We start from the raw sequence: 23,906 nt of genomic DNA, 5'->3' as shown, positions 1-23,906 counted from the left end.
ATCAGGGATATCGGTCTGAAATTCTCCTTTTTGATGGGGTCTTTGCCTGGTTTGGGGATTAAGGTAATGCTGGCCTCATAAAATGAGTCTGGAAGCTTTCCTTCTGTTTCTATTTTTTGAAACAGCTTCAGGAGAATAGATATTATTTCTTCTTTGAATGTTTGGTAGAATTCCCCAGGGAATCCCTCAGGCCCTGGACTCTTTTTTGGGGGAGGTTTTTGATCACTGCTTCAATCTCATTACTGGTTATTGGCCTATTCAGGGTGTCAATTTCTTCCTGTTTCAGTCCTGGGAGTTTATAGGTTTCCAGGAAGGCATCTATTTCATCCAGGTTGCTCAGCTTATTGGCATATAGTTGTTGATAATAATTTCTAATAATTGTTTTTATTTCCTTGGTGGTGTGATCTCTCCCCTTTCATTCATAATTTTATTAATTTGGGTCCTTCCTCTTTTCTTTTGGATAAGTCTGGCCAGTGGTTTATCGATCTTATTAATTCTTTCAAAGAACCAGCTTCTAGTTTCGTTGATCTGATCTACTGTGTTTTTGGTTTCTAATTCATTGATCTCTGCTTTAATCTTAATTATTTCTCTTCTAATGCATGGCTTAGACTAACATAACATCATAAAATTAAATTTAAAATAGATGTTTTAGCACTGAAAATCTCACATCCTAGGAAACCCTCAGTCTTGGGCAATCAAACAGTTGGCCACCTTAGGTCCCACACCCAATTGGCAGAAAGTCCTCAGTCTTTCCCAAGAGGGTCAGGAATGGTTCCAGAGAGGAGATGAGGCTTCAGCAAATTCCCTTAAGTAGATAGATTCTCCACCATTTCCAGTGGACTCAATGGTGGGCAACCAGGTGTTTAAGAAATGGAGGAGCAAGAGGCCAGTGCTGTCAACCCCAAACCCCTTGGCCCTCTGAGGACTCGGGAAGTTACAGTGAGGGATTGACTTGCAGTATCTCCCCTCTTTCCCCACTGAACACTGATGGACCCTTCCTAATAAGACAAATCAGCCTAGATCCTGTCAGGTAGGGAGGAATGAGATTTTACCTATAAAAATGTTTGACAGTTTATCAGGCTGGAAAGCTGTCACCCAGAAGAATAAACATATTAGAAACCTTGGTCATCCTGCTGGCCTTCTGCTTTTCAGCTTTCAAACTGCCTCTGCAGTCCCTTAGCTAGGATCCCTCCACTACTCAGAGGGCAAGATGTTTTAGTAAAGAGGGAACAGGAAGTTTTGGGGTGAGATGGGGAAAGAGGAGATGGAGGAAGTGCCCTGACAGCCTGTTGGAGAAAGGCAATAAAAAAGCCAATTTCTCCCCTGCCAGCTCTGGATCATCATAATGAAATCTCCTTGCCCAGAACTCTCACATTATCTTTTCACATGGCTTTGTTGAGTTATAATTGACATATTACATTATGTAAGTATAAGGTGGACAATGTGTTGATGTGATACACTTGCATATTGCAAAGTGATTGCCACTATAACCTTAGCCAACACCTGCATTATGTATAATTACCATTTCTCTCTGTGGTAAGAACATTTAAGAGCTATTCTCAGCAACTTTCAAGTATATAATACAGTATTATTAACTATAATCATATTAGATCCCCAGAACTTACTCATCTTATAACTAGAAGTTTATATCCTTTATCAACATCTCCCCTTTCTCCCCACCCTCATTCCAGTCTCTGTTACTATTAGGTTTGGCTTTTTTTAGATTCCACCTATAGGTGATATCATATAGTATTTGTATTTCTCTATCTGACTTATTTCACTTAGCATTAAGCCCTCAATGTCCATCCATGTTCTTGCAAATGACAGGATTTCCTTCTTTTTTTTTTTTTTTGAGAGGGAGAGAGGGGGTAGAGGGGCAGAGGGAGAGAAAGAATCTTAAGCAGGCTCCATGCTCAGCATGGAGCCCAATGTGGGGCTCTATCTTACGACCCTGAGATCATGACCTGAACCGAAATCAAGAGCCGGACGCTGAATTGACTGACCCACCCAGGCACCCTGACAGCATTTCATCTTCTTTCTCGTGGCTAAGTAATATTTCGTGTGTGTGTGTGTACACCACAACTTGTTTATCCATTCATCTGTTGATGGACACTTAGGTTGTTTCCCTATATCAGTTATTGTGAATCATGCTGTAATGAATCACATTGTCCTACTTCATCTTCCCAAGATTCTGCTATGTAGGGTGGGTATTAGTCCTAGTTCACAGATGAGAAGCAGAAAACATGATTCCATTTGACTCAAAAGGATACTGACAACAGAATTGACAACGATGCCTTTCCTGAACATATACTTTGCCCACAGGAAGAGGCTGTCCATTTTGCCTTGCAAATAGTGGTAGCTGGCCTTCATTTTCATTTCACTTCCTACTGGCTCATTGTCAAGAACATCTCTTGATGTCACACTATGCAAGGGAGCCTTGGCTTCCCTGGTCAGCAGACAAATCACAGGTCTCATCCGGTGTTTCTGTAAAATACTAGCATTCTAAGAGCTGGACTGAGAATATCTACCATCAAATTAAAAAATAATAATTTTGAAAGGGACAAAAATGTGGTTAATGGGAAGTCAATGGTAGAGATTCTGGATCCAGACTGTGTAGGTTTGAATTCCATCACTTAGTAGCTTTGTGACTTCAGACAACTTATTAACCTTTCTGTTTCTTGGTTTTCTCAACTTATCTCATAAGGTTTTTGTGAGGATTAATTGAGTATTACATGTAAATTATTTGGGCCGGTGCCTGGCACATAGTAAGTGCTTTGTGTTTTGCCATCATCCTCAATTTTAAGTGGTAATCCCTTAAATTTCTCTTCAACTCTTAGCCCGGCTTACTACTTATCTGTAAGTAAAAAATGGTTTCTGATTTAGGACAGAATTATGTAATCGGTTATTTTAAAGGTGCCACACAAAGCAACATGTCAGGGGCTCATTTGACACTCCATAGGAAGCAGGTCAAGATGGAAGGAAGTAATAAAAATAACACTGAGCACTCACCACGGGCCAAGCTTCCTGCCAAGCGTGTTTGATGCATATCCTTGTAACAACCCACAAGACGTTGTTATCTTTCAGATGGAAAAGAGAGACTTAGAAAGCACAAGGAGAGAAAAATAGCAACATGCCAGGTTCAAGGGTAGGTATCTTTGGGAGAATGGATACCTATGTGACCACAAAGAAGTCTCTTTCCCAACTGGATTTCAGTTTCCCCAAGTCTACAATGACTTTAAAATCTATACAAAGTAAGGTTGGCCCAAATCGCCAACATTGGCTCAAGGTACCATTAACTAGCAGTGGCAATGGCCATTGCTTACAATGGGGAGAATTCAGCCATGTCTGAGGCTCTCCCCAGCCCAACCCGTGCCTGCCTCTACCTTCCTCCCTGCTTAAAAAGCCAAGGCCACCACCTGATTCTAATCCTGGTCCTCATTTTTAATCCCTCCTCAGCCTGCTCCCGATTTCATGTTGGCTCAAACAGCAGCCCCATTTCGATCCGTGTACAATGAGCCCCCTGCCCTCTGCTCTCCAGCACTTCCTCAGAGCCCTCCTGTCTCAGTGCCTGGATACCAGGCAAACGCTTTCAAATATTTACCGAGGAAATTGCAGCAAGCCGGGCCCTCTGGGGAACTGCACTGGAAAGAGCAAACAATCAAAATGCCACTCCTATTACATTTTGATAAAGCTTCAGGGTTTACAAGTGACCCCTACATCCTTATGTCCCTGAGCACCTCCTACGTGCCACCAACCAAGCGCTCGCTGTATAATCTGGCACTGCTTCCCACACACGAATGCATCCAAACCTCAAGCTATCCGTGAGCAGGTGCACCTCCACTTTAAGCCCGAGACAACAAAGGCTCAGAGAGATGGGTCAGCTTGCCCAGGGGGGTCATACAACTGGCAAGGGTCAAAGCATAACTGAATACAGTAGGTCCTCCTCCCAAGTCCGTGTGATGTCACTATGTCTTGTTTAAATCAATCAGGTCTGTTCTGCAGTAGTTCAATGGCAGGTCATAGGTAGGCACACATGTACACAGACCCAGAAAGCATCATGCTGCAGTCTCTCCCCGCAGTGTCCTTCCCCCACCTTCATCTCTCCGTATGTATGTATGTATGTATGTATGTATTAATGTATATATGTATGTCTGTATTTTGCCTGCCTAACTCCTAGTCTTCTTTCAAGAACCAGCACAAATGTCAGCCTCTCCCTAAAAATTCTTTTTCCTTCTCCCAGCTATTTGCACCCACAGTGTGCATCCTACCATAAATGCACTTGTCGTTGATCGGCTTCCCTGTTAACTTTTTCGATCAAGTCCCCCTCACCTGGGGCAGCGCTTGCCATGTGGCAGATCTTCACTACCTGTCTGCTGAAGGAAGGGGAGAGAGGAAAAGGGGAGGAGGATGGAAAAAAGAAGGAAGAGAAAAAAAAGAGAAGGAAGCAGGGAGAGAGGAGGAACCCTCCCGAGGAGAGTCTAATTTGCCTGCTGCATATTGCTCTTTAATTAAATTCACATGTCTCTCATGAGAAGTATATACTTATTTTCCAGTTTTGATGCTCTCCAAATAGATCAGGTCACCAGGACTGATGAATGGGAGTCTCGTTAAATAGGAGTACACTTAAGGCTGGGTCCTGGAACATCCTGGTTACCATATAGTACAAAGCAACTGTCTGCCAATCATATCCTTCAGCCAACTTTTTCACAAACTCTATACCCAGAGTTTGCTGCAAGCTGGAGGAAGATTTTCTCAAAATGTTCTCTTCGATCCTAGGAGTTAAGCTTTCCTTGAACTGCACTGGGACAGAAACCTTTGGTCAGGTGTCTATTTCTCCACTCGGACCCTTCTGGCTGGTGGGGCTATGGGCAGGGAGTGGTACTGGAACTTGAGACAAGAGCCAACCTCTCTCCTGGGCAATCGATGTGCTGGGCAATCGATGTGCTGTAGCTGGCTGGTGTCTGAGTCATTTCAAAGAGTGGGTGTTTTCATTCTTTCTGCCCAGGTGACACTGCCTCTAGGCTCATAGTATCTCAGTTTATTTTGTATGCCTCCTTCTTCCAGAAAAATGGATGATTCATTTCCTTATTTAAGATGCAGGAACATGGGGATGCCTGGGTGGCTCAGTCTGTTAAGTCTGCCTTCGGCTCAGGTCATGATCCTGGAGTCCCAGAATCGAGTCTGGCATCGGGTTCCCTGCTCAGCAGGGAGTCTGCTTCTCCCTCTGCCCCTCACCCCGCTCATGCGCTCTCTCTCTCCCTCTCAAATAAATACATAAAATCTTTAAAAAAAAAAAAATAAGATGCAGGAACATGGAGACACAGAGAAGCGCCAAGTAGACATACTGGAAGGAAGCAAAAACAAGACTGAAAGATACCAGCTTATCCATGCACCAGGCAGTGCCTTTTGTCGAGTTAATGGTATTTGCTTCCACTGTGAGCCTTACTGCTCTGGCACGTCAGTAAGCACCCCACCAGGGCTGTATCTCAGTGAGCTCCTCACACTCCATGAGGTGCTAATTATCACGCTAGTCAAATGAGGCAGTTAACAAAATGCGGTATTGGGGTGTCATCCCAGGTCGCCTGAACTCCACACAGCCTGAATTACGAGCCACTTTACTGCCTGGTGTGGAAAAAATGTGTCTGGGACTCTAGATCCAAACTGCAGGTGATCAATGAAAAACTGATCCTTGGCGTGCCGTTTACAAAGTGAAAACCCCACAAGCAGGAGAGGATTTAAAATATTCTAGAAGTTTCATTGCTGATCTGCCTTTAGTAAATATTAATCATTTACATTTTTTAAGCACACGCTCTCTGCTAGGCTTCATTTTAGATGCTTTATATGAAGGATTTCATCTCGATTCTCAGAAGAGACCTATGAGTAGACACTATTATTATCCACATTTGCCGTGAGGAAACCACAACACAGAGGGGTTCCCAAACTTGCCCAAGGTCACATGAGTAATGAGCAGCTATGCTGGAATTCAAATCCAGTCTGGGGCATTGGAGATATATCTGTATCTCACAATATCAAGTTTGGAAGATATCTCTCGATAGATAGATAGATGATAGGTAGATAGATAGATAGATGGTAGATAGATGCTAGATAGGTAGATGATAGATAGATAGATAGATAGATAGATAGATAGATAGAGAGATAGAGAGATAGATAGAGAGATAGATAATAGATAGATATACTATCTTCCAAACGTGTCCAATCAAAATATGCAGAATTGAAAACTAGTATCACTATGAGCCCAAAAACCAAGAGCTGACCCAAAGAAGCAGAGGAAACCCTAGCAGTTCTGTGGCTCCCTATCTAGCCTTTAAAATGTTATCTCACATAAGCCTCAGATCTTATAAGGGAGACATTGCCCCCATTTTACAGTTGAGAAAATGAGGACTTAGAGGTTAATGGCCCAAGTTCACATGGCTGCTAAGGGACAGAACCACATTCAAACTTGGATTCACGTGGGCTCAAAGCCCAGACTTCTGTAATCATTTTAATTAACATCTAACATCTTATCCTTTTAATGTGTCTCATGAGTGTCATGCAAATGTTGTGAAGAGACAAACTGAAAGAAAACAAAAAAGGAATGTTGCTCTGCCTCTATGTTGCCTAGAAAACAGGTGGAATATCGTGTATTTGCCTAAATCCTCACGGTGGTGTCTGTCCTCACATTGGAGTCCCCTGAACGGCCATTTTGTGTCTGACGCGCGCATTCCTGCAGATCCTTGCGTGGAAGTTCTGCTCAGTGGCCTCAGGTTTCAAAAATGAAATCTGATGGGCAACCGAGCCTGAGGACCCAAAGTCAGCTGCCTGGCTTGCTAACAATGAACAATGGAGGTGGAATGTCCGCTCCATATACATTCCAGGGAAGGTGGTTACCCAGCTCCTCAGAACAAGCCAGGGCCACCCCTTGCATCAACACTGGGCGGCACTGATGAATGCATCCATTGTGGAGGCAGTCCCAGCCACGCAGAGGGGGAAATTCCTAACAGACTGGTTTCTCGCCTCCCTCCCCACTTTTAAAGAAGTCCCATCACATGATTCCTTCACTCCGACACCAAGTAGCCTGCTGTTATGAGGAACAAGACCGAATTCTCTTTGGATTAGGAAAGATAACCAACATGGCTAAGAGTGGTTCTTAGAAGGAACCTAGGAATGGTTGATTTCCACCCATGGTTGTGCGTTTGATAGAGAATTTTACGCTGCATTTTTTAAAGACAACATACATTTATCATCCTACGGTTCTATAGGTCAGAAGTCCAACAGGGGTCTCACTAACTAAACGCTGCATTTTCAGTTAAGCAAAAAGGGAAAACTTATCTCAATGTCATCTTTATTCCTAACATGTGGTTCAACGTTCTCCCACTGCCCCCCTCCCCCATGTCACTGTTATTTTGGACCAAATGACACATCTTTGTTTTTTAGCCTTGGATAAACTAGACATTCAGAGGGTTTTTTCCCTTTTTTCTTTTTTTTTTTTAATAGACACTTACATTAATTTTTTAAATTTCAAACAACACTTGGTGTTGACTAAGAATGAGTCGGCCTCTGAGATACAGTTTCCCCTTCTTTGTGCTCTCATAACTCTGTGACAGGTGCATCATGGAACCACCTTACTAAAACACTAAGGGGACGAAGGACGGGAATGTCCTTTCATACCTGACAGAGCCAGGCTGGCCCAGTCATCTTAAGCAAGTCTCCACATGGCTTCTGCAAGTCCTGGCCGCATCTTTGCGCAAATGAGGAAAAAATGTGTCGCTCTGGCCCCGCCCTGCCGGGCCGGGCCTGAGCAAACGTAACCCCAGCTGAACTCCAGCCCCTCTGCCTCTGCCACCACCTGCAGAGCTGCTCACAGAGCCCAGCGTCTCTGTCTCCATTTATGTGAAGCGGGGCAGAGAATAAGTGTCCCACCACATTCTCAGCACTGAGGAGGCTAAAAGAGCAGTTTGTGAATCAACCTGTTAAGAGGAGATGTCGGCTGCTCTGGTTCAATTCTAACTACCGGAACCCTCCACAAAATACTTCTAATGAAAAGCCAAGACACCATGCGCTCTTCTGAGATTGCTATTCCCATGCTCCCACGCTCAGAGAATTCGATCAATAGGCAGGACGGGCTGTAGAGTGTGCAGCCCATGCAGTCACACAGGCCCCATGCCCAGAAAGCCTCGCACTGGCTTTAATGCTCTGATGTCACCATCTTAAAGTTCTAAATCCATTTCGAACATGGATCCAACATTTTCATTTTGCACTGAGCCCTGCAAATTATGGCGCTGATCCTGCCAACAAGCCTTCAGCAGCACCAGATAGCTTTCTCACACCACACAAGACATTTGGAAAGAAAAATGGGATATGTCATCCCCCCTGCTGAACAAAAAGGCCCAAGTCATACTTGGAGCGCGAGGCAGGATGGTACAGGGGACTAAGCGTGGGTATGAGGAGGCAATCCAAGCCGCGTGCGGCCCTATGTCCCATGAGGCTTCAGACACATTCCCTAACCTGCCTGAACCCAGATGTCCTGAACCCAGATAATGAAGAAAGGTCTGTAAACAAAGAAATTGTCAGGCATGTGGCAGGTGTTCAACAAATGTGAGTCCCCTTGCCCGCGTGCTTCAGCAATAGATACTTCAAGATGGGCCCCGCCATGGAGTTATTCCATAAAGCAGAGAGGTGATCGGTGGCCCTAAAAGATCCCTTCGGCTCTAGGATTACATGATTGTCCATTAACCAAGGCCTCGAAGCCAGGCCTCCTCTAGTCCACGGATATGAGTCAGAACACTTGGTTGCAAGGGCAGAAATCCAACTCATTAATTTCAAGAAAGTGGTGGTTCATTAACAAAACTGGGAGGTGCTAGGAAACAAGCATTTCTGTGTCTGAGGGTTTATACAGTGGTATTCAATCTCTCTCTCTCTCTCCATATTTCCACTCTTTTTGTCTCTGCCTTGCTTCTCTCTAGACTCACTCTCTCAGTTGAACAAGCCCAGTCAGAAGATATCTCTCTCTCTCTCTCTTTTTCAATATCTCAATATCAACCAAAGAAAAGACTCTGATCCTACTTGGATTATACTCCCACTTCTGAGACAGTCACGATTGCCAGACTGACAGGGTCTGTGTCCACCCAGGGGCAGGACAACGGGGCTTAACTGTCATGACTGACAGCCCCAATGAAAACACATAAAATGGGGGATAGGGAAGCCCCCAAAGGAATAGCGATGCCAGACAAACACAACATGTCTACTGGGCCTACTGGTTTCCTATTTCTTCCCTATGGGGGCCAAAGGAAATGAACGGCAAGACAGGGGACTCGGGTACATGGTATCGACAATAGCACTTACACCAGCCTTCATCGAAGGATGGGAAATAAGGGACACATGTCATCAAAGAGAATCTCTGTGAGGGAAGGCCAAGAACTAAGAAAACACAGGGTCTTTTCAAAGCTATTAGTAGTGTCCCTGCAATTAACCTCACATCTTTACATTTTTAATAGCAACACATTTATTTTTATGTTGACCTTTTGTTTAGGCAACTAATACTGTTTTTCCATTTTAGTGCTAATAGAAGATTTCCTTTTTAAAATAACTTTAAGTAAAAACCAAGTAGGTCAGCTGAAAGAAAAATAATAAGCAAATAATAATAATGTAGACTTCAATAGCAAATTGGTGCATGTACTATACCAATGACCAAAGTCTGAGAAACACTAGCTTAGTGTATAAACAGAACATTCTCTCCCCAAGGAACAGTAAAAACCAGTAACTCTGCTATTGCTCTGCCACAGGTATCTCTGGCAAACTAAATATTGTATCTCTCATTGTGTGGATGGCAAAGCTTTAGTCCAGGTCACCAAATTCTTCTGTGATAAGATCCTAGAAACTTCATTTTCTGCCTGGCAACACCTTTTCCTTAGACATACTTGTGTCTCATGGCAAAAGGGGAGAATGAGCATTCCAGGACATTGGCCCACTGTATCATTCTCTGTCTCAGAGGCAGTCACACAAAGGTAGGATTGATGTCAAAACATCTCATCTCAGAGATGGCCAGGCTGATTGTCCTTACGAACAGAGGGGCCCATTCTCAGTGGTCATCCAAGGCCAGCTGGCTCCAAGGAGTACCAGTCATCTCTTTGGGGCCAGAGTTTCCCCAACTGATTTCCACATGTACCCACGTGTAAAGTGGCAGCTGGTCCCTCATTTGGATGACTTCTTCATCTTCCAGATAACTACCAATGTCAGCCAGAGATAATTCAAGAATGCCTATGTTGGGCGCCTGGGTGGCTCAGTTGGTTAAGCGACTGCCTTCGGCTCAGGTCATGATCCCAGGGTCCTGGGATCAAGTCCCGCATCGGGCTCCCTGCTCTGCAGGGAACCTGCTTCTCCCTCTCCCACTCCCCCTGCTCATGTTCCCTCTCTCGCTGTGTCTCTCTCTGTCAAATAAATAAATAAAATCTTTAAAAAAAAAAAAAAAAGAATGCCTATGTTGTCCACTCACCTTTTCAATTATTTTCTCCAGGCCAAAGAGAGAAGTCATCAGGGTTTTGATGTGGATCGGGATGCCAAAAAGCTGAACAAAGCCTGCAAGGGAATGGGTATGTTTTGTATTTTAGCTTACTTTTGAAGTTGATTAAATTTGATCTCATGTCCAACTTTCCCATGATCTTAGGAAGATGACCTTGTGCATTCCACGCTAACCCAAGTTAATTACTTCTAGGGTTCTCTTTGTAAAAGATCCCCAAACTATAATCAGATCCTAATGCATTTCAAGATTCAAAAGGATAGTTGAAAACTGGATACCATGACACTGAATTTGACCTTGAGGTCGAAGAAACTTCATGAGAAGTGTAGTCATGCAATCCTAATGTCATCCAAGCCCCTCTGATCCCTTTCATGAGAGGTGGTGGGAAATAGGGTCTGATGAAAGCTGGATTAGGGATATGGGAACTGCATCTAGAAGCAGATCAAGTAAACATAAAACTGTGGCCAAGGTCAAGAATCAAGGGTCAAGACCAGAGAAGCCATTTACATCGATGCCTAAGGTAAGTGCATGACTAAGAATAAGAGACTAAGAAAGAGATCAGGAATAAGGTAACCCCCATAACAAGGTGAGATGAAGGGGAGAGCATCTAGAAATAAGGCCATGAGGAGAGTCTCTGAGACCCAAGGAGGTCTCTGATGAAACAACTCTCTAGTCCCAGAAACCCAGGTTTTAGTATATTCACAGGATTGGTAACCATCATTATTAATTCCAGAACATTTTCACTGCCCCGAAAGAACCCCCATTTCTATTAACAGCCACTCCACATGCCCCCTTCCCTTCAGGTCCAGGCAATCATAATCCACTTTCTGTCTCTATGGATTTGCCTATTCTGGACATTTCATATAAATGGAATCATGCAATATGTGACCTTTTGCATCTGGCTTCTTTCACTTTGCATATTGTTTTGCAAAAACAGGTGCTAGATTTTTACTTAGAAGTAAATCAGTGAAGATTTACTTTCCTAGGAATGGGTATTATGGTACAACAAATACGGCCATAAATTCTTTGTGTGACTCCAGAGAAAGAACTGGAATCCATAGTGGAAGTTCTAAGAAGAGATATTTTGCTTCAATATAAGGAACTATCTGAATATAAAGTAGTCTGTCTTGCCCAAGAAATGTTGGAGAAGTTCCAAGGAGTTGGGGTTGGAGAAGATCTGGTAGGAAAGTGGTAAAAGTAAGTGAATGCTTACATAGTAAGTGTTCTTGAACAAATCAGAGGGAGAGGGAGCTGGAAATGAAGAATGACAACTAGCTTGCTTGGTTTGGGTGTGGGGGGGGGGGGCATCAGAGGAAAGCTCAGCAGAGAGGAGTTGCTTCTTGCTCATATCCTGACCTGGCTCATGTTGTATTTGGACAACAGCTGTCGGGAGCCATGTTTGCCTGGAAGTGGTAGGATGTTTATAGTTCTGAGTCTTGCTGAGTGGCTGAGCCCGCCTCACAGGTGCTTCCCTGCTGCTTCTCAAGTGAGGTCCTGACACCTGGATGTGGGTTGGAGATAGGAACAAAGTGGGTATGGGAATGACTCAGCTGCAGTCAATGATAAATCTCCACATTCTTAGCCACTTAGTGAGTTAAGTTCAGAAAGAACAGATGGAGCACCTACTGAATGCCAAAATCAGTGTTTTCTTCTCCCTTTTGGATGTGCCTTCAAGGTGGTACCACTGTTGTGCTGATTACTGTTGTAGAGCAGCTTCTATGTGCCAAGTGCTAAGCTGGGCACTGCACACAGGTCGTCTTGTATAACCCTCTCAACAACCCTATAAAGCTGCATTCTAACGATTTAACAGATGAGAATACTGAGGCTCAGAGGTTAAATATCTTGCCACGGTCGAAGAGTTAGGAAATGAGAGTGGGGGGATTGGAAACTAGGGCCATCTTGGAAAACTATGATTTGGTTGAAGGTCTAGAATTCTAGAATTCCAACCTCTATTAAGAAGTGCAAGCCAGGGGCATCTGGGTGGCTCAGTCAGTGAGCATCCAACTCTTGGTTTTGGCTCAGGTCATGATCTCAGGGTCGTGAGATGGTGAGATCAAGCCCTACGTTGGGCTCTGCGCTCAGCAGGGAGTCTGCTTGAGATTCTCTCTCTTCCTCTGCCCCTCCACTCTCTCTCTCTCGCAAATAAATAAATAAAAATAAATAAATCTTTTTTTTTTTTTTAAGTGCAAGCCAAAGCAAAATTGTATCTGGCAAAATTTGTCCTCCAGACCATGTACCCGTCTCATTGATATCCCAGCCCTACCAGGGCTGGCTTTACATAACTAGGGCCATGTTGTCCCATAGCCACAAAGGTGAGTGATATAGGTCATTTTAAGTTTTTGAAAAGCCAAATTTAAAAAAAGCAGGTGAAATTAATTTAAATAATATACATTAGCTAAGTCAATACTATATCAAAAATATCTCAGCAGACAGTATAAAAATTATTAATGAGATATTTGACAACCTTTTTTTTCACATTAAGTCTTCAAAAGACTTATAGTATATTCCTCACTTACAGAACATTTCAACTTGACCCAGCCACACTTCATGTCCTGTGTAGCCACATGTATCCACTCTATGGGGCACAGTGGGTGTAGGGGTCCTACTCATCAAAAAGATTATGTGCACTCCCCACCCCCTCATCCTCCTACAGCATTCAAAATAAGAATGCTGTATCCTAAAATAATATTTGATTTTTCCAAATCACATAAAACTTACAGATTTCCTTGTTTCTTTGATGCCCCTGCTTTCCTAGGTCCTAACGATGTGCGTGGTGTGGGTCTTGGTTAATCCAGAACAGCCTTTTATCCTCCTCACTACACTGACACTCTTTGTCAGGCCTTCCTCTTGGAACTCCGTGCCCCTCTGCTGGCCCTTCTGAGGAGAAGGCCTTAAACCTGAGAGTGCATGGACCCAATACCTATTATCCTTTCTGAAATGTAAAAGGATGCTTGTCATTCTCCCTCAAAGAAACACAGAAAGAGGCTCCAGAAAGAAAAGCTGCCATGGAGATTACCCTAGTTCTAGTTCATGACTTCTCACCAGGGTGTTAATACGCAGATTCAGACTGGTGGTTCTAAGTAGTTTCTGAGATCCTGCATTTCTAGTAAGTTCCCAAGTGATGCTGATGGTATGAGTCCTAGAACTGCACTTTGGGGAGCAAGGTCTAATCCATCTGAGATCCACTGAGGTTAATGCTGTTCAAGCCACACTGGAGGGGAACCAGGTCTAGAACTCAGATCTTGTGACCCCGAGCCCAATTCTCTTTCCCCTCACTAGGCATGGGAATGAATTTTGGACCTGGCTTTGAGCCCCTGCTCTGGCACCTTCTGGTGCCGTGACCTTAGTTTTCCCAACTGCAAAATGGAGCTAATAATGCCTCATTACAGAGAGGGGCTGAGGATAAGGAGGCATCACAGTGCTCAGCACTTCACTGGCCCTCATTACATGCTAGTCGGCTCCTTTTGAACAATAAGCTCGGATCCAAAATCCCCACAAAGCCCATTAGTATGAGCAGCGAGGAGGCCCGCCCTTGAGTGGCCTTTGTTCTTCATCACTGCAGGTGTACCAGGTGGAATGGTGCTCCCCCCCAAAGATACATCCACCCAGAACCTGCGAATATGACCTTAATTGGGAAAAGGGTCTTTGCAGATGTAATAAGTTAAGGACCTCGAGAAGGGATCAACCTGGATTACCTGGGTGGGCCCTAAATCCATTGACAAGTATCTTTAAAAGAGAAGAGGGGCGCCTGGCTGGCTCAGTCAGTGGAGCACGCAACGCTTGATCTTAGGGTCGTGAGTTCGAGTCCCACGTTGGGTGCAGAGATTACTTAAATAAATAAACATTTTTAAAAAAGAAGAGAGAGAGAGAGAGGCAGAAGAGAAGCAGACACGCAGGGAGAGGCCGTGTGGAGCCAAAGCAGAGCGTGGAGTAATGTTCCAGAAGCTGAGCTAAGGATTGCCGGCAGCCTCCGGAAGTTGGAAGAGGCGAGGAACAGATTTGACCCCAGAGCCTCTGGTGGGAGTGTGGCCTTGCTAATGTCATGATTTCAGCCTTCTGGCCTCTGACTCGTGAGGGAATATATTGCTGTTTTAAGCCACTGAGCTTGTGGTCATTGTTACAGGAGCCTCAGGAAACGAATACAGTGGGCAAGTGAAAAGCAATGACCCTCCCTGGCAGGCAAGGTTCTCCTCACTCGTGGCTTCCTCTACCTTCCCTGCACCCCCATTTGCAAAGGAGACACCAAGGGATTGGGAAGCCCACAGCCCCCTGCTCAGCCAGGCTGCTGGGCCTGACATGTGGAGCCTGCAGGGGAAGACGAGCCCCAGCCCCCAGCGCGCTGCCCAGATCCCTTATGTGGCACACGGGCCCCGGGTGTGAAGAGGAGGGCACTTCAAACTCAGCAGCCTCCCTCCTGCTGGAACTCAGCTCAGTCTCCTCCCAGAAAATTGCTGGGAGAGCAAAAGCGAGGAGGCTGATCACCCTGGGCCTGACCTCTACTGTATAATTACCCTGCAGTGTCCGATGCACAGGCAGGGCTGAGGTTCCTTCTTGTTTTTTAAGAAGTCTTTCCCAGAACCACTGGGGACTGGCCCCAGTGCCTCAAACCATTGTAAATGTTTACAGGAAATCGTTCAGCAGCACAGACTGCTTATATGACACACATATTGTGAAATGTAAAATGAGGTCACTGTTCAGTAAATCACTTCTTGGTCGGATAGTGGGAAAGCCTCCCAGGATAAACCTGAAACCCAGATTCAAAGGGCTTGAGGGAAATCTGGTCACTTCCATGCTCTCCCCCCAACCTCCAGGTTATTGCTGAGCCATCCCAAAACTGCTTTGGTCCCTGGTCTCACTTTCTAAAGCATTCCAGGAAGGAAAATCTAAAAAACATTAATTTTAAAATGTTGGCTTTCCTGAATTATCCAGATACGGGTTGACTCTGGCATCAGAGTAGATTTCCAATTGGTCCCAGCTACACAGAGCCCATCCAAGTGGCACATGAAGCTTACACTAATGCAGAGACAAGATCTCTCATAATGCTATGCAGAAGTCTTTATTCACTCACTCATTCATTCATTCACCCATATATGCATGCATTTAAATATCCATGCATTCAGCAAGTTGATGAATATTGAGAGGCTTCTTCTGTGTGGCTATAGCAGTGAGTGAACCCCCCTGTCCCACGGGACGTGCAATGTGGCATGGCAGAGATGGGACAGAGAACAGGCCACGTGAGGCACACAGAAGGCAGAATGCCTCATCTGTTCTGAAAAAGTACATTGAGTTGAGTCCTAAAGGAGGAGTGGGAGTGAAGGTGAGGATCAAAGACAACGATGTTCCAGGTAGAGGGAAGAGCCCATGCAAAGACCCAGAGGTGAGAAAGAAAAGTGTTGCTTGTTCTCAGAGCTGCCCATGGGTTAGGGAGAAGCTGGGAGAGGATGGGTAGGAGGGACATGACTTTGAAAGGCAAGTAGAAGGGACTCCAAAAGGCCTCATATGCCCCACTGAAGAGTTGAGACTATTCTGGATTTGAAGGGCCCAATATTATAAGCTTTTATACAGAAGAATGAGCAGGTGAGCTGCTCAAAGCATGTTCTGGGGATGGTGAATGCTCGTTGGAAAAGGTGTGTTTGATGCAGGAACCCCGTTGTGTATCCGTGGTTCTGTTGAGCAATGTGACAAAGGTGAGGGTAAAGAGAAATGAGTGGGTCTGAGAGATACCAACGAAGTGGAATAGTGAGGTCTTAGTGGTAACTAACTGGGTGTGGAGTGAGGGGAGAGAGCCAGGGATGAGCCCCAGATTCCTGGCTGGCACAATCTAGTGAATGGGCCACCTGGGAGGCAGGAAGGCTCCATCCAGGGATAACACCAGCAGGGATCCAGGCCTGAGATGCGGAGGCCCTCTACCTGGGCAGGAGCAGCCCTCACAGAAAGAAAGGGGCCGAATCAGGAGAGTTTTACGAGAAAAAGAAATCCCTTCTGAAATGAGATTTCTGGCACTCAGAAGTTAAAAAAAAAAAAAAAAGTCACAGAGGAAGTAATTGGATACCCATGACAAAGGTAGTGCAGGAAAAAATTTGGAGGAACAACATAAATAACAGCGCTCAAAATGAACTAGAACTAGGCGGCGATTAACCACCGCTCTTCTTGTAGGTGAGCTCATCCTAGAATTTACTGTTTCTCCAGCTGGAATCAAACAGCTAGGTCTTCCCAAATCGTACAGATGGAGCTAATCCCGGAGACTACGTGAACAGTCTGAGGACACATAGCTTGCCAGGACCCGCACACAGCTCTCCTAACCCCGTCTCCCCAGGTTCTGCCGTGAGGACCGGCGGCGCCAGAGTCGAGACACAGATAAAACACATCAGCCTCCACCAGCAAAAACAGAAGGAGAGTCTTTTTATTCCCTTCCCCCTCTCTACAGTCATGCCCCCCTTCCGTCTACACCTCCCCCGTACCCACCACCCAGATTTGTCTTCCCCCAATCCTTCCACCAAAAGGCATCAAATGCATCTACCACCTCTTGTTCCCTGCGGATCCTGATCGCTCAGCTGGGTGGGAGCGATGGTGCAAGTTCAACTAATTCAGTTGCCTTCCAAAGTGACCAAGCCCGTGCTAGTCACAGGGAGTGGCCACTGGGAGTAGGGGCGGGAATGGGCCAAGGCAGGACTCTCCAGACTCTGGCTGTGAAGAGCGGGTTTGGGGCTCCTTTCTGGAAATCTTGACAGAGTGCTGAGGGTAGTGGGTGTATGAGTTTCCTAGAGCTGCCATAACAAAGTACCACAAACCATGTGGCTTAAAACAGCAGAGACCCATTGTCTCCCAGTCCTGGAGGCCAGAGCTTGAAGTTAAGGAGTCGGCAGGCCATACTCCCTACTGAAGGCACTAGGAAGGTCCTGTCCCAGGCCTCTGCCCTGCTTCTGGTGGCCTCAGATGTTCCTGCGTTTATAGACGCATCTCTCCAATCCTCCATCCTCACGTGGGGCTCTCACTGGGTCTCTGTGGCCAGAGTCCACATTCTGTGACAGGCTTTCAAACCTCAATCATTTGGCTACCACCTCCCATGATTTTGGCCAATCTGAGGACTAGTGACATAACATTCTTCTTTTAATCAACTCCTTCAGCCCCTGTCCTTTACAAAATGTCAGCAAAATCACACGTTTAATACCTTAGTGAGATTTTATATATGGTTGACCCTCGAGCAACACAGGTTGGAACTGAATGGGTCCACTTACATGTAGGCTTTTTACAGTACTGTAAATGTATGTTCTCTTCCTTATGATTTTCTCAGTAATGTTTACTTTTCTCTAGTTTATTGTAAGACTACAATATATGATACACAAAACATACAAAAATGTGTTAATTGACTGTGTTATCAGTAAGGCTTCTGGTCAGTAGTAGACTATTACTTAAGTCCTTAGGTTTTTGGAGACTCACAAGTTATACATGAATTTTCTACTGCAAGGGGAATTGGTACCCTTAACCCCTGTATTATTCAAGGGTCAATGGTGTGTGTGTGTGTGTGTGTGTATGCATATATATAATATATATATCATACAGTCAGTAAAGGAAGAGGCATTATTTGAATCCAGGCTGAAGAATCTAATTCAGTGTTTGCTGTTTAAGTAGTCTTTCTCATTCCCACACCTTCAATACCCAGATCATCTTTCCAATCCGGTCTCCATGGACATTCTAAAGGATATTCTAAAAAGGATATTCTCCTCTTCTTTCTTATTCACTATAGTTTTTGGTACTGATTAAATATCCCACAATGAGCATGTATTACTTTGAGCATAGGGGAAAACAACCTTTGAGAAAGAATGTGATTTAAAGATGTAATAGTCAGAAGTTGAAAGAGGCAACTACCCATCATGGTCCCCGTTAGGACTTTTTTCTTGAGATTGACAAGGTTATGGGTGAGTTTGATATTGTAGCAATTTGGGCCTATATTTTAATCTCTTCCACTCAGTTTTAAGTACTTGGAGGCCAAGGAACAGACCATACTTTGTTTTTTTTGAGATTGTTCAGTTTTATTGAGGTATAAATTCACATACCATACAGTTCACCCATTTAAAGTGTACAATTCAATGTTTTTTAATATATTCACAGGTATGTGAAAGCATCATCGCAGTCAATTTCAAACATTTTCATCACCTCAAAAGGAAACCTCCTACTCTATTAGCTATTACCCCCCTACCCACCGCATCCCCACACACTACTTTCTTGTCTCTATAGATTTCCCTATTCTGCACTTTCATAGGAATGGAATAACATAATACGTGGTCTTCTGTGACTGGCTTCTTTCACTTAGCATGATGCTTCAAGGTTCATTCAAATTGTAGCATGTATCAGTACTTCATTCTTCTCTGGCCAAATGATACTCTGTTGTATGGATATACCACATTTGTTCATCCATTTGTCCATTGATGGGCATTCAGGAAATTTCCACCTTTTAGCCATTATGAATGATGAGGCAATGAACATTCGTGTGCAAGTTTTGTGTGGACATTTGTTTTCATTTCTCTGGAATATGTACCTAGGAGTGAAATTAAGGCCATACTCGTTCCTCTTTCTGCTACAATGCCTAGCACCATGCTTCATGCAACGTGAGGCCTCCATGGATATTTGTCAAGTGAGTGAGAAGAACACAATTCTCCGCAAGACTTTAAAGTGAAAGGGTCCATCTAGGTTCCACCAAAACCTCTGACCATGGCCCTAGCTTCCTGAGAATTGACTAAAATCAACCTCCATCTTCTGTCTTGTTCACTCTTGGCCTCGTTTCTTTCTCCTGCTCTTTAGGAACTGATGAAGCAGCCATCATTGAGATGTTATCAAGCAGGACATCGGATGAGAGGCAACAAATCAAGCAAAAGTACAAGGCATTGTATGGCAAGGTGATCCGAAGGGTCCTCACAAGCAGGCATACAGCCCTTGGCCTAGGCGTTCTCTGCTTTCTCTATACTCCCAAGGCAGTGGAGAAGATCTTTAAAGCTTTACTGAGTTAGCTCAAGAGAAAACAAGATGAAACTACTCTTCACAATTTTAATTGATTACAGAGAAACTGAAATTGCCTTGTTAACTCAATAGCCTACAAAATCAATATTCCTTAACTCCTTTTGAAAATTGACTTCCTTTTTCTATTAATCCCTCTGTCATTTTTCCACTCATTTGGACCAAGTCTACATATTAACATACAGATAGGCCAGTGACTTGAGAACCAATTTTCACAGGTGGGTCTTTCTTCATACAAGAATTCTTCATCTATTCACTGGCCCTCAAGAATGATACACTCTTCATAAGTGATTGTGATAGAAAACTACAAAAACAAAAACAAGCAAACAAAACACAAACCTCCATTTCATTAAGCATGAACACCTGGTTTTCTTTCTTTAGATGTGTCTTTTCTTTCCTTCTTTTTGTTGTTGCTGATGGTGTTATGTATAGAAATCTTTAAGTATGCATTAGGCTTTCTATTTTCTTTATTAATATATGATGAACACAATTTAACCTTTTCTTAATGTCATGAGAATTATTAGCATGCAAAATGAATATTAATCGTTATGCTGTATTCGAATCCATATTTATAAAACTTTTACACTTTCAATCCCTCTATGTATAAATAGATATAGAGATGGGCAGATCTTACTTATTTGACACTGGGCAGGCAAAAATCTCTTTAGGCCCTGGTGTCCTCACACACAGAATGAAAATGGTAATTTACCTCCCTTCCCAGGTTGCTGAGAGAATCAAGCAGGCTAATGACAGCACCTATCAGTAAAGGGAAGCTATCCTAGGTTTGACAGTTTCCATTTTACAGAGAGGAAACCTGGAGCTCCTCTCTGTACATGACTCATGCAAAATCACACACTTAGTGAGAAAAAGGACCGACATTCCAATCCCAGTCTTTTGACTCCAGGGCCAGCATCCACTCCTGAAGAACCCATTGCCATGAGAGGAGCTATTTCTTTTCAAACTACAAGGCCCAGATGGCTGTGCTTTTATAGTTTCCCTGTGTCTCTCCTCACAGTCAGGCTTGTCAGTGTCATTCCTTGATGACATTGATGAAAGTAAGTTGAGTCTTCAGTTCACCTGCATGGAACTGAGTTGAATGACATTGAACTTTCATCCTTGTCAGTGTGCCTAACTGTAGCAGCCCCTCAAGAGCTACGTCTGCCCCCACCCTACCCATGTGGAAAGTCGGATCAGGCTTCTTAAGCCTGAGGGTAAAGCAGAGTAAAGAGACTTGGGGGCTCTGCTAAAGGTCAAGTGGGCATTTCCAGCACCAAACTTTGCAACACCAGCATGTGCCCATCCTTTGCTTACACACCAGTTCACAGCTGTTTCAGACAGCCAGGACTGCCAAGGAGACCTTGGCAAGGGACAAATCTAGGTCCCCATGTCAACCAAGCTCCAGAGAAAACATGCACCCCAAGGTGACACAGCTAGTGAGCAGGAAAACCAGGATTAGAGCTGAGATCTCCTGAGCCGGCTTCTGTGTCCAAACAGAATGTAAACAACAGGGATTTGTTTTCTTGCTGGTGGCCTGGAAGAGTAGGCAGCTAGGAGTTCTCTTCCCTACAGTTCTATACAATGCCCATCCGACATGAAAAGACATGTCCAGTCTTTGGGTGGATCCACACTGTGGGGCACTGACTGCCGGCCTGCCTTCACCGGATGCAGCATTCGATGGAGAAGCTACCTTAAGATGGAGGCAAAAACAGCACGGCCCCCTCATGAGACTGCAGATCCCCCCTCGTAAGGCAAAATCTTCCAGGTCTTTCTCCCAGGCTCAGAGCTCAGAGGCTCATGTGAGAGTTGATTAGCCCATTCTTCAAAAGTTCCTTTCAGTATGGAATGATAATAATACTCACTTACTGAACATTTAAAGTGTACCAGGCACCGTGCTTGGGCTTTACACAGATTGTCTCTGCTATTTCTCCCAAAAACCCTAAGAGGGGAGTCTTATTATCTCCCCAGTTTTCAGAGCAGGGAACTGACAGTTGGTGAAAGTACATTTCCAAGGTCACACAGCTGCTGTGACCGTGTGGTTAGCCCTATTGCCACGTCGCCGAAGGGCCAGAGCCACTCTGTGCTGTGATTTGGGTTCCTAAGATGCTTGCTGCTGCAGGGTTCCCCCCGCCCCCGGTCTGACGCACAGGGGGCCATCTGGACATGAAGGTCCTGCTTGGAGGTCCTTCACTGAAGTTGGGGACATTGGCGACTCTAGTTAGACTGAACACCAATTCTTGTCCCTTTCATCATTAACCCGTCGTGTCAGAGAGACACAGGTAGGAGCAGGCAGTTTACCTATAATAAGAGGCACTTGCCAGAAAACATCCATGATGATGGACACTTGCTAAAAACAAGTGCAAGTGGGCATTTCCCATATTCATTTCTTCTCCCTACCTGAGTGCTTTCCCATGTGTCTCCCTTTCCACACTGAACAAGTTAACCAAAGCAATTGCATGTCTGGTGTACCCAGGATGGTCCCCATTTATTCCTGTTTTGCCCTGCGATGATTGCTACTTTCTTATTGCCCCTTTCACTCTCAAACCCATTCCCATTCGCATTTGGATGACAAATGATCTGATCCCCCTAGAGACAACAAACCTACAGTTCAGTCCTTTCTAGTCAAGCAGGTGTTTGGGAGTGAGTCCTTCATTTTTCTGAGGTCAGTAAATGGGAATAATGCCAATCTTTCTCCTGCCACGGCTGTTCTGAAGATCAGTGAGAAGGCTCTCTGAACCCTAAAATGTCCGGCAAATGCTGGTTGCTACTATAATTCATCTTTGGAGGTCTTCGGCCGTGAGCAAGGGATCTTCTCTGCCCCTCTGCCAATCTAGGGAGAAGATGGATAGGAAGTCTCTGGCTAGGAAGGTGACTACCACCAGTGTCCTCCAGAGCCGGTCACTCAGGCCAGTAGAGCTCTGTCCCCTCACCCCCGCCCCCAGCTGTCCATGGCAGTTTTCCTGTTGACCCCAAGGCCATGCAGTGGGGAGAGCAACACTTGTCCCTCTGCTTTGGGCCATTCCCCAAGCAAGAGTCAGGGCTCTCGCCATCTTCCTACAGGACCTGGAGGAGGTGTTCAAGAGTGAACTGAGTGGGAACTTTGAGAAGACAGCCTTGGCCCTCCTGGACCGCCCCAGCGAGTATGATGCCCGGCAGCTGCAGAAGGCCATGAAAGGTCTGGGCACAGATGAGGCCGTGCTCATCCAGGTCCTGTGCACAAGAACCAATAAGGTTAGTTCCAGCCAAACCCCCGACCCAGCCCCTGAGGGAGCATCCATCCATATGCCCGTCAGAGACGGTTGCAGCAACCAGAAGGAAAACTGTTCCCCACATTCCCCTTGGGGGCTGAGCAAGCGTCTGGAGAGAAACGTGTCTGCTTGCCCTGTGCAGGAGAGATCCCTCTCCCAGTCTTCTGGCTGTCAATTCTGGTGTTGCTGCCCTTGGCTTGACAGAATAGATCCTTCCCGAACAGCTGTGTCAACGCAGCTTTTGTTTTTCTAAAAGGAATGCACACTTTTATATGCAGGAGGCAAGACTCTACTTTCCTCTTCCCAGCCTGACTTTGCGGGTCTTCTGCACGAGTAAGGCAATGCGTGGTCTATGCACGTTTGTGCAGCTGCCTTGTCTGCGGCTGTCATCTGGCATAGAGTACAGGAAGGGCTGCAAAGAGGCATGAAGGCGGGTGGTGCAGATGGGGATCCCAAGGACACCCCTCCCGGCTGCCAGCGCCTTCCTGGAGGTTCCCCTCTGCTTCTCAGCACACCTCTCCCCTTGTCCCCTGGGCACACGCTGCCATTTCAGGAGCTGAAAAGAGCCTTTGTTAAGGCTTTAGCAGGAGCCCATTCGTCTTTGGTTCCAGAGTCTCGAGGCCCAAGGAATTCATCAAGAGTAGAGGGGGTCCACAAAGCATTATTCAGAGACCCCTTCCCTCTCCCACAACCACTCGTCATGTAGAATGGGGAAGTCCAGCAAGGAAAGTGCCAGAAAGTCCCAACATTCTTGAAGCCTCCAGGTAGGAAACAGAAGCAGTGTTTGGAGCAGACAGCAAGGAAAAGCTTCGACAGGGCTCTGATGCCAAACTGCTGTTTTCAAAGCCTTGAGTGCAGACGACCCTGGGTTATTCCTGCTCAGCCTGTGCCGTCCGGCGTGTTTCTCGAAGTGCTGCCATGCTCCAGGCTACAGCCTAAACCCCAGAGCCCCCTTCCTAAGCATCCCCGGACTTCTCTTCTTTCCCCGAGAGAATAAAAAACCTCCATTTCAAGGAGTTTCCATTCAGGACTGGGCCGTAGGGGAGGGTCAGCAAAGGAGGTTGGTATCAGTTTGGTCCAGCAGGGATACAGAGTTCCCGACACAACATCCCCCACCTTCCAGAAACACG

General features: G+C 45.2%; 1 protein-coding gene and 1 long non-coding RNA gene across 3 annotated transcripts in view; one reads left to right on the top strand and one right to left on the bottom strand.

Annotated features, from left to right (window-relative positions):
- Window positions 1-23,906, bottom strand: part of LOC145720976 (uncharacterized) — a 93,943-nt gene that overhangs the window by 16,484 nt on the left and 53,553 nt on the right. The window contains exon 4 of the long non-coding RNA XR_014144376.1: window positions 10,493-10,575. This is a non-coding gene — a long non-coding RNA (uncharacterized LOC145720976). The remainder of the gene's footprint in view (window positions 1-10,492; window positions 10,576-23,906) is intronic.
- ANXA13 (annexin A13) overlaps window positions 1-23,906 on the top strand; it is a 56,426-nt gene that overhangs the window by 17,765 nt on the left and 14,755 nt on the right. For both annotated transcript variants that reach the window (XM_081816508.1, XM_081816507.1), the window contains 3 exons: window positions 10,514-10,589; window positions 19,319-19,413; window positions 22,589-22,759. In XM_081816508.1, the coding sequence (XP_081672634.1) occupies window positions 10,514-10,589; window positions 19,319-19,413; window positions 22,589-22,759 (342 nt within the window). The remainder of the gene's footprint in view (window positions 1-10,513; window positions 10,590-19,318; window positions 19,414-22,588; window positions 22,760-23,906) is intronic.

Source organism: Leptonychotes weddellii, chromosome 4, assembly GCF_054177405.1.
Source record: "Leptonychotes weddellii isolate Sample4059 chromosome 4, ASM5417740v2, whole genome shotgun sequence".
In the NCBI taxonomy this organism is placed as follows: domain Eukaryota; kingdom Metazoa; phylum Chordata; class Mammalia; order Carnivora; family Phocidae; genus Leptonychotes; species Leptonychotes weddellii.
The sequence above is the reverse complement of the archived record's forward strand: the minus strand, read 5'-3'. Positions and strand labels throughout refer to the sequence as shown.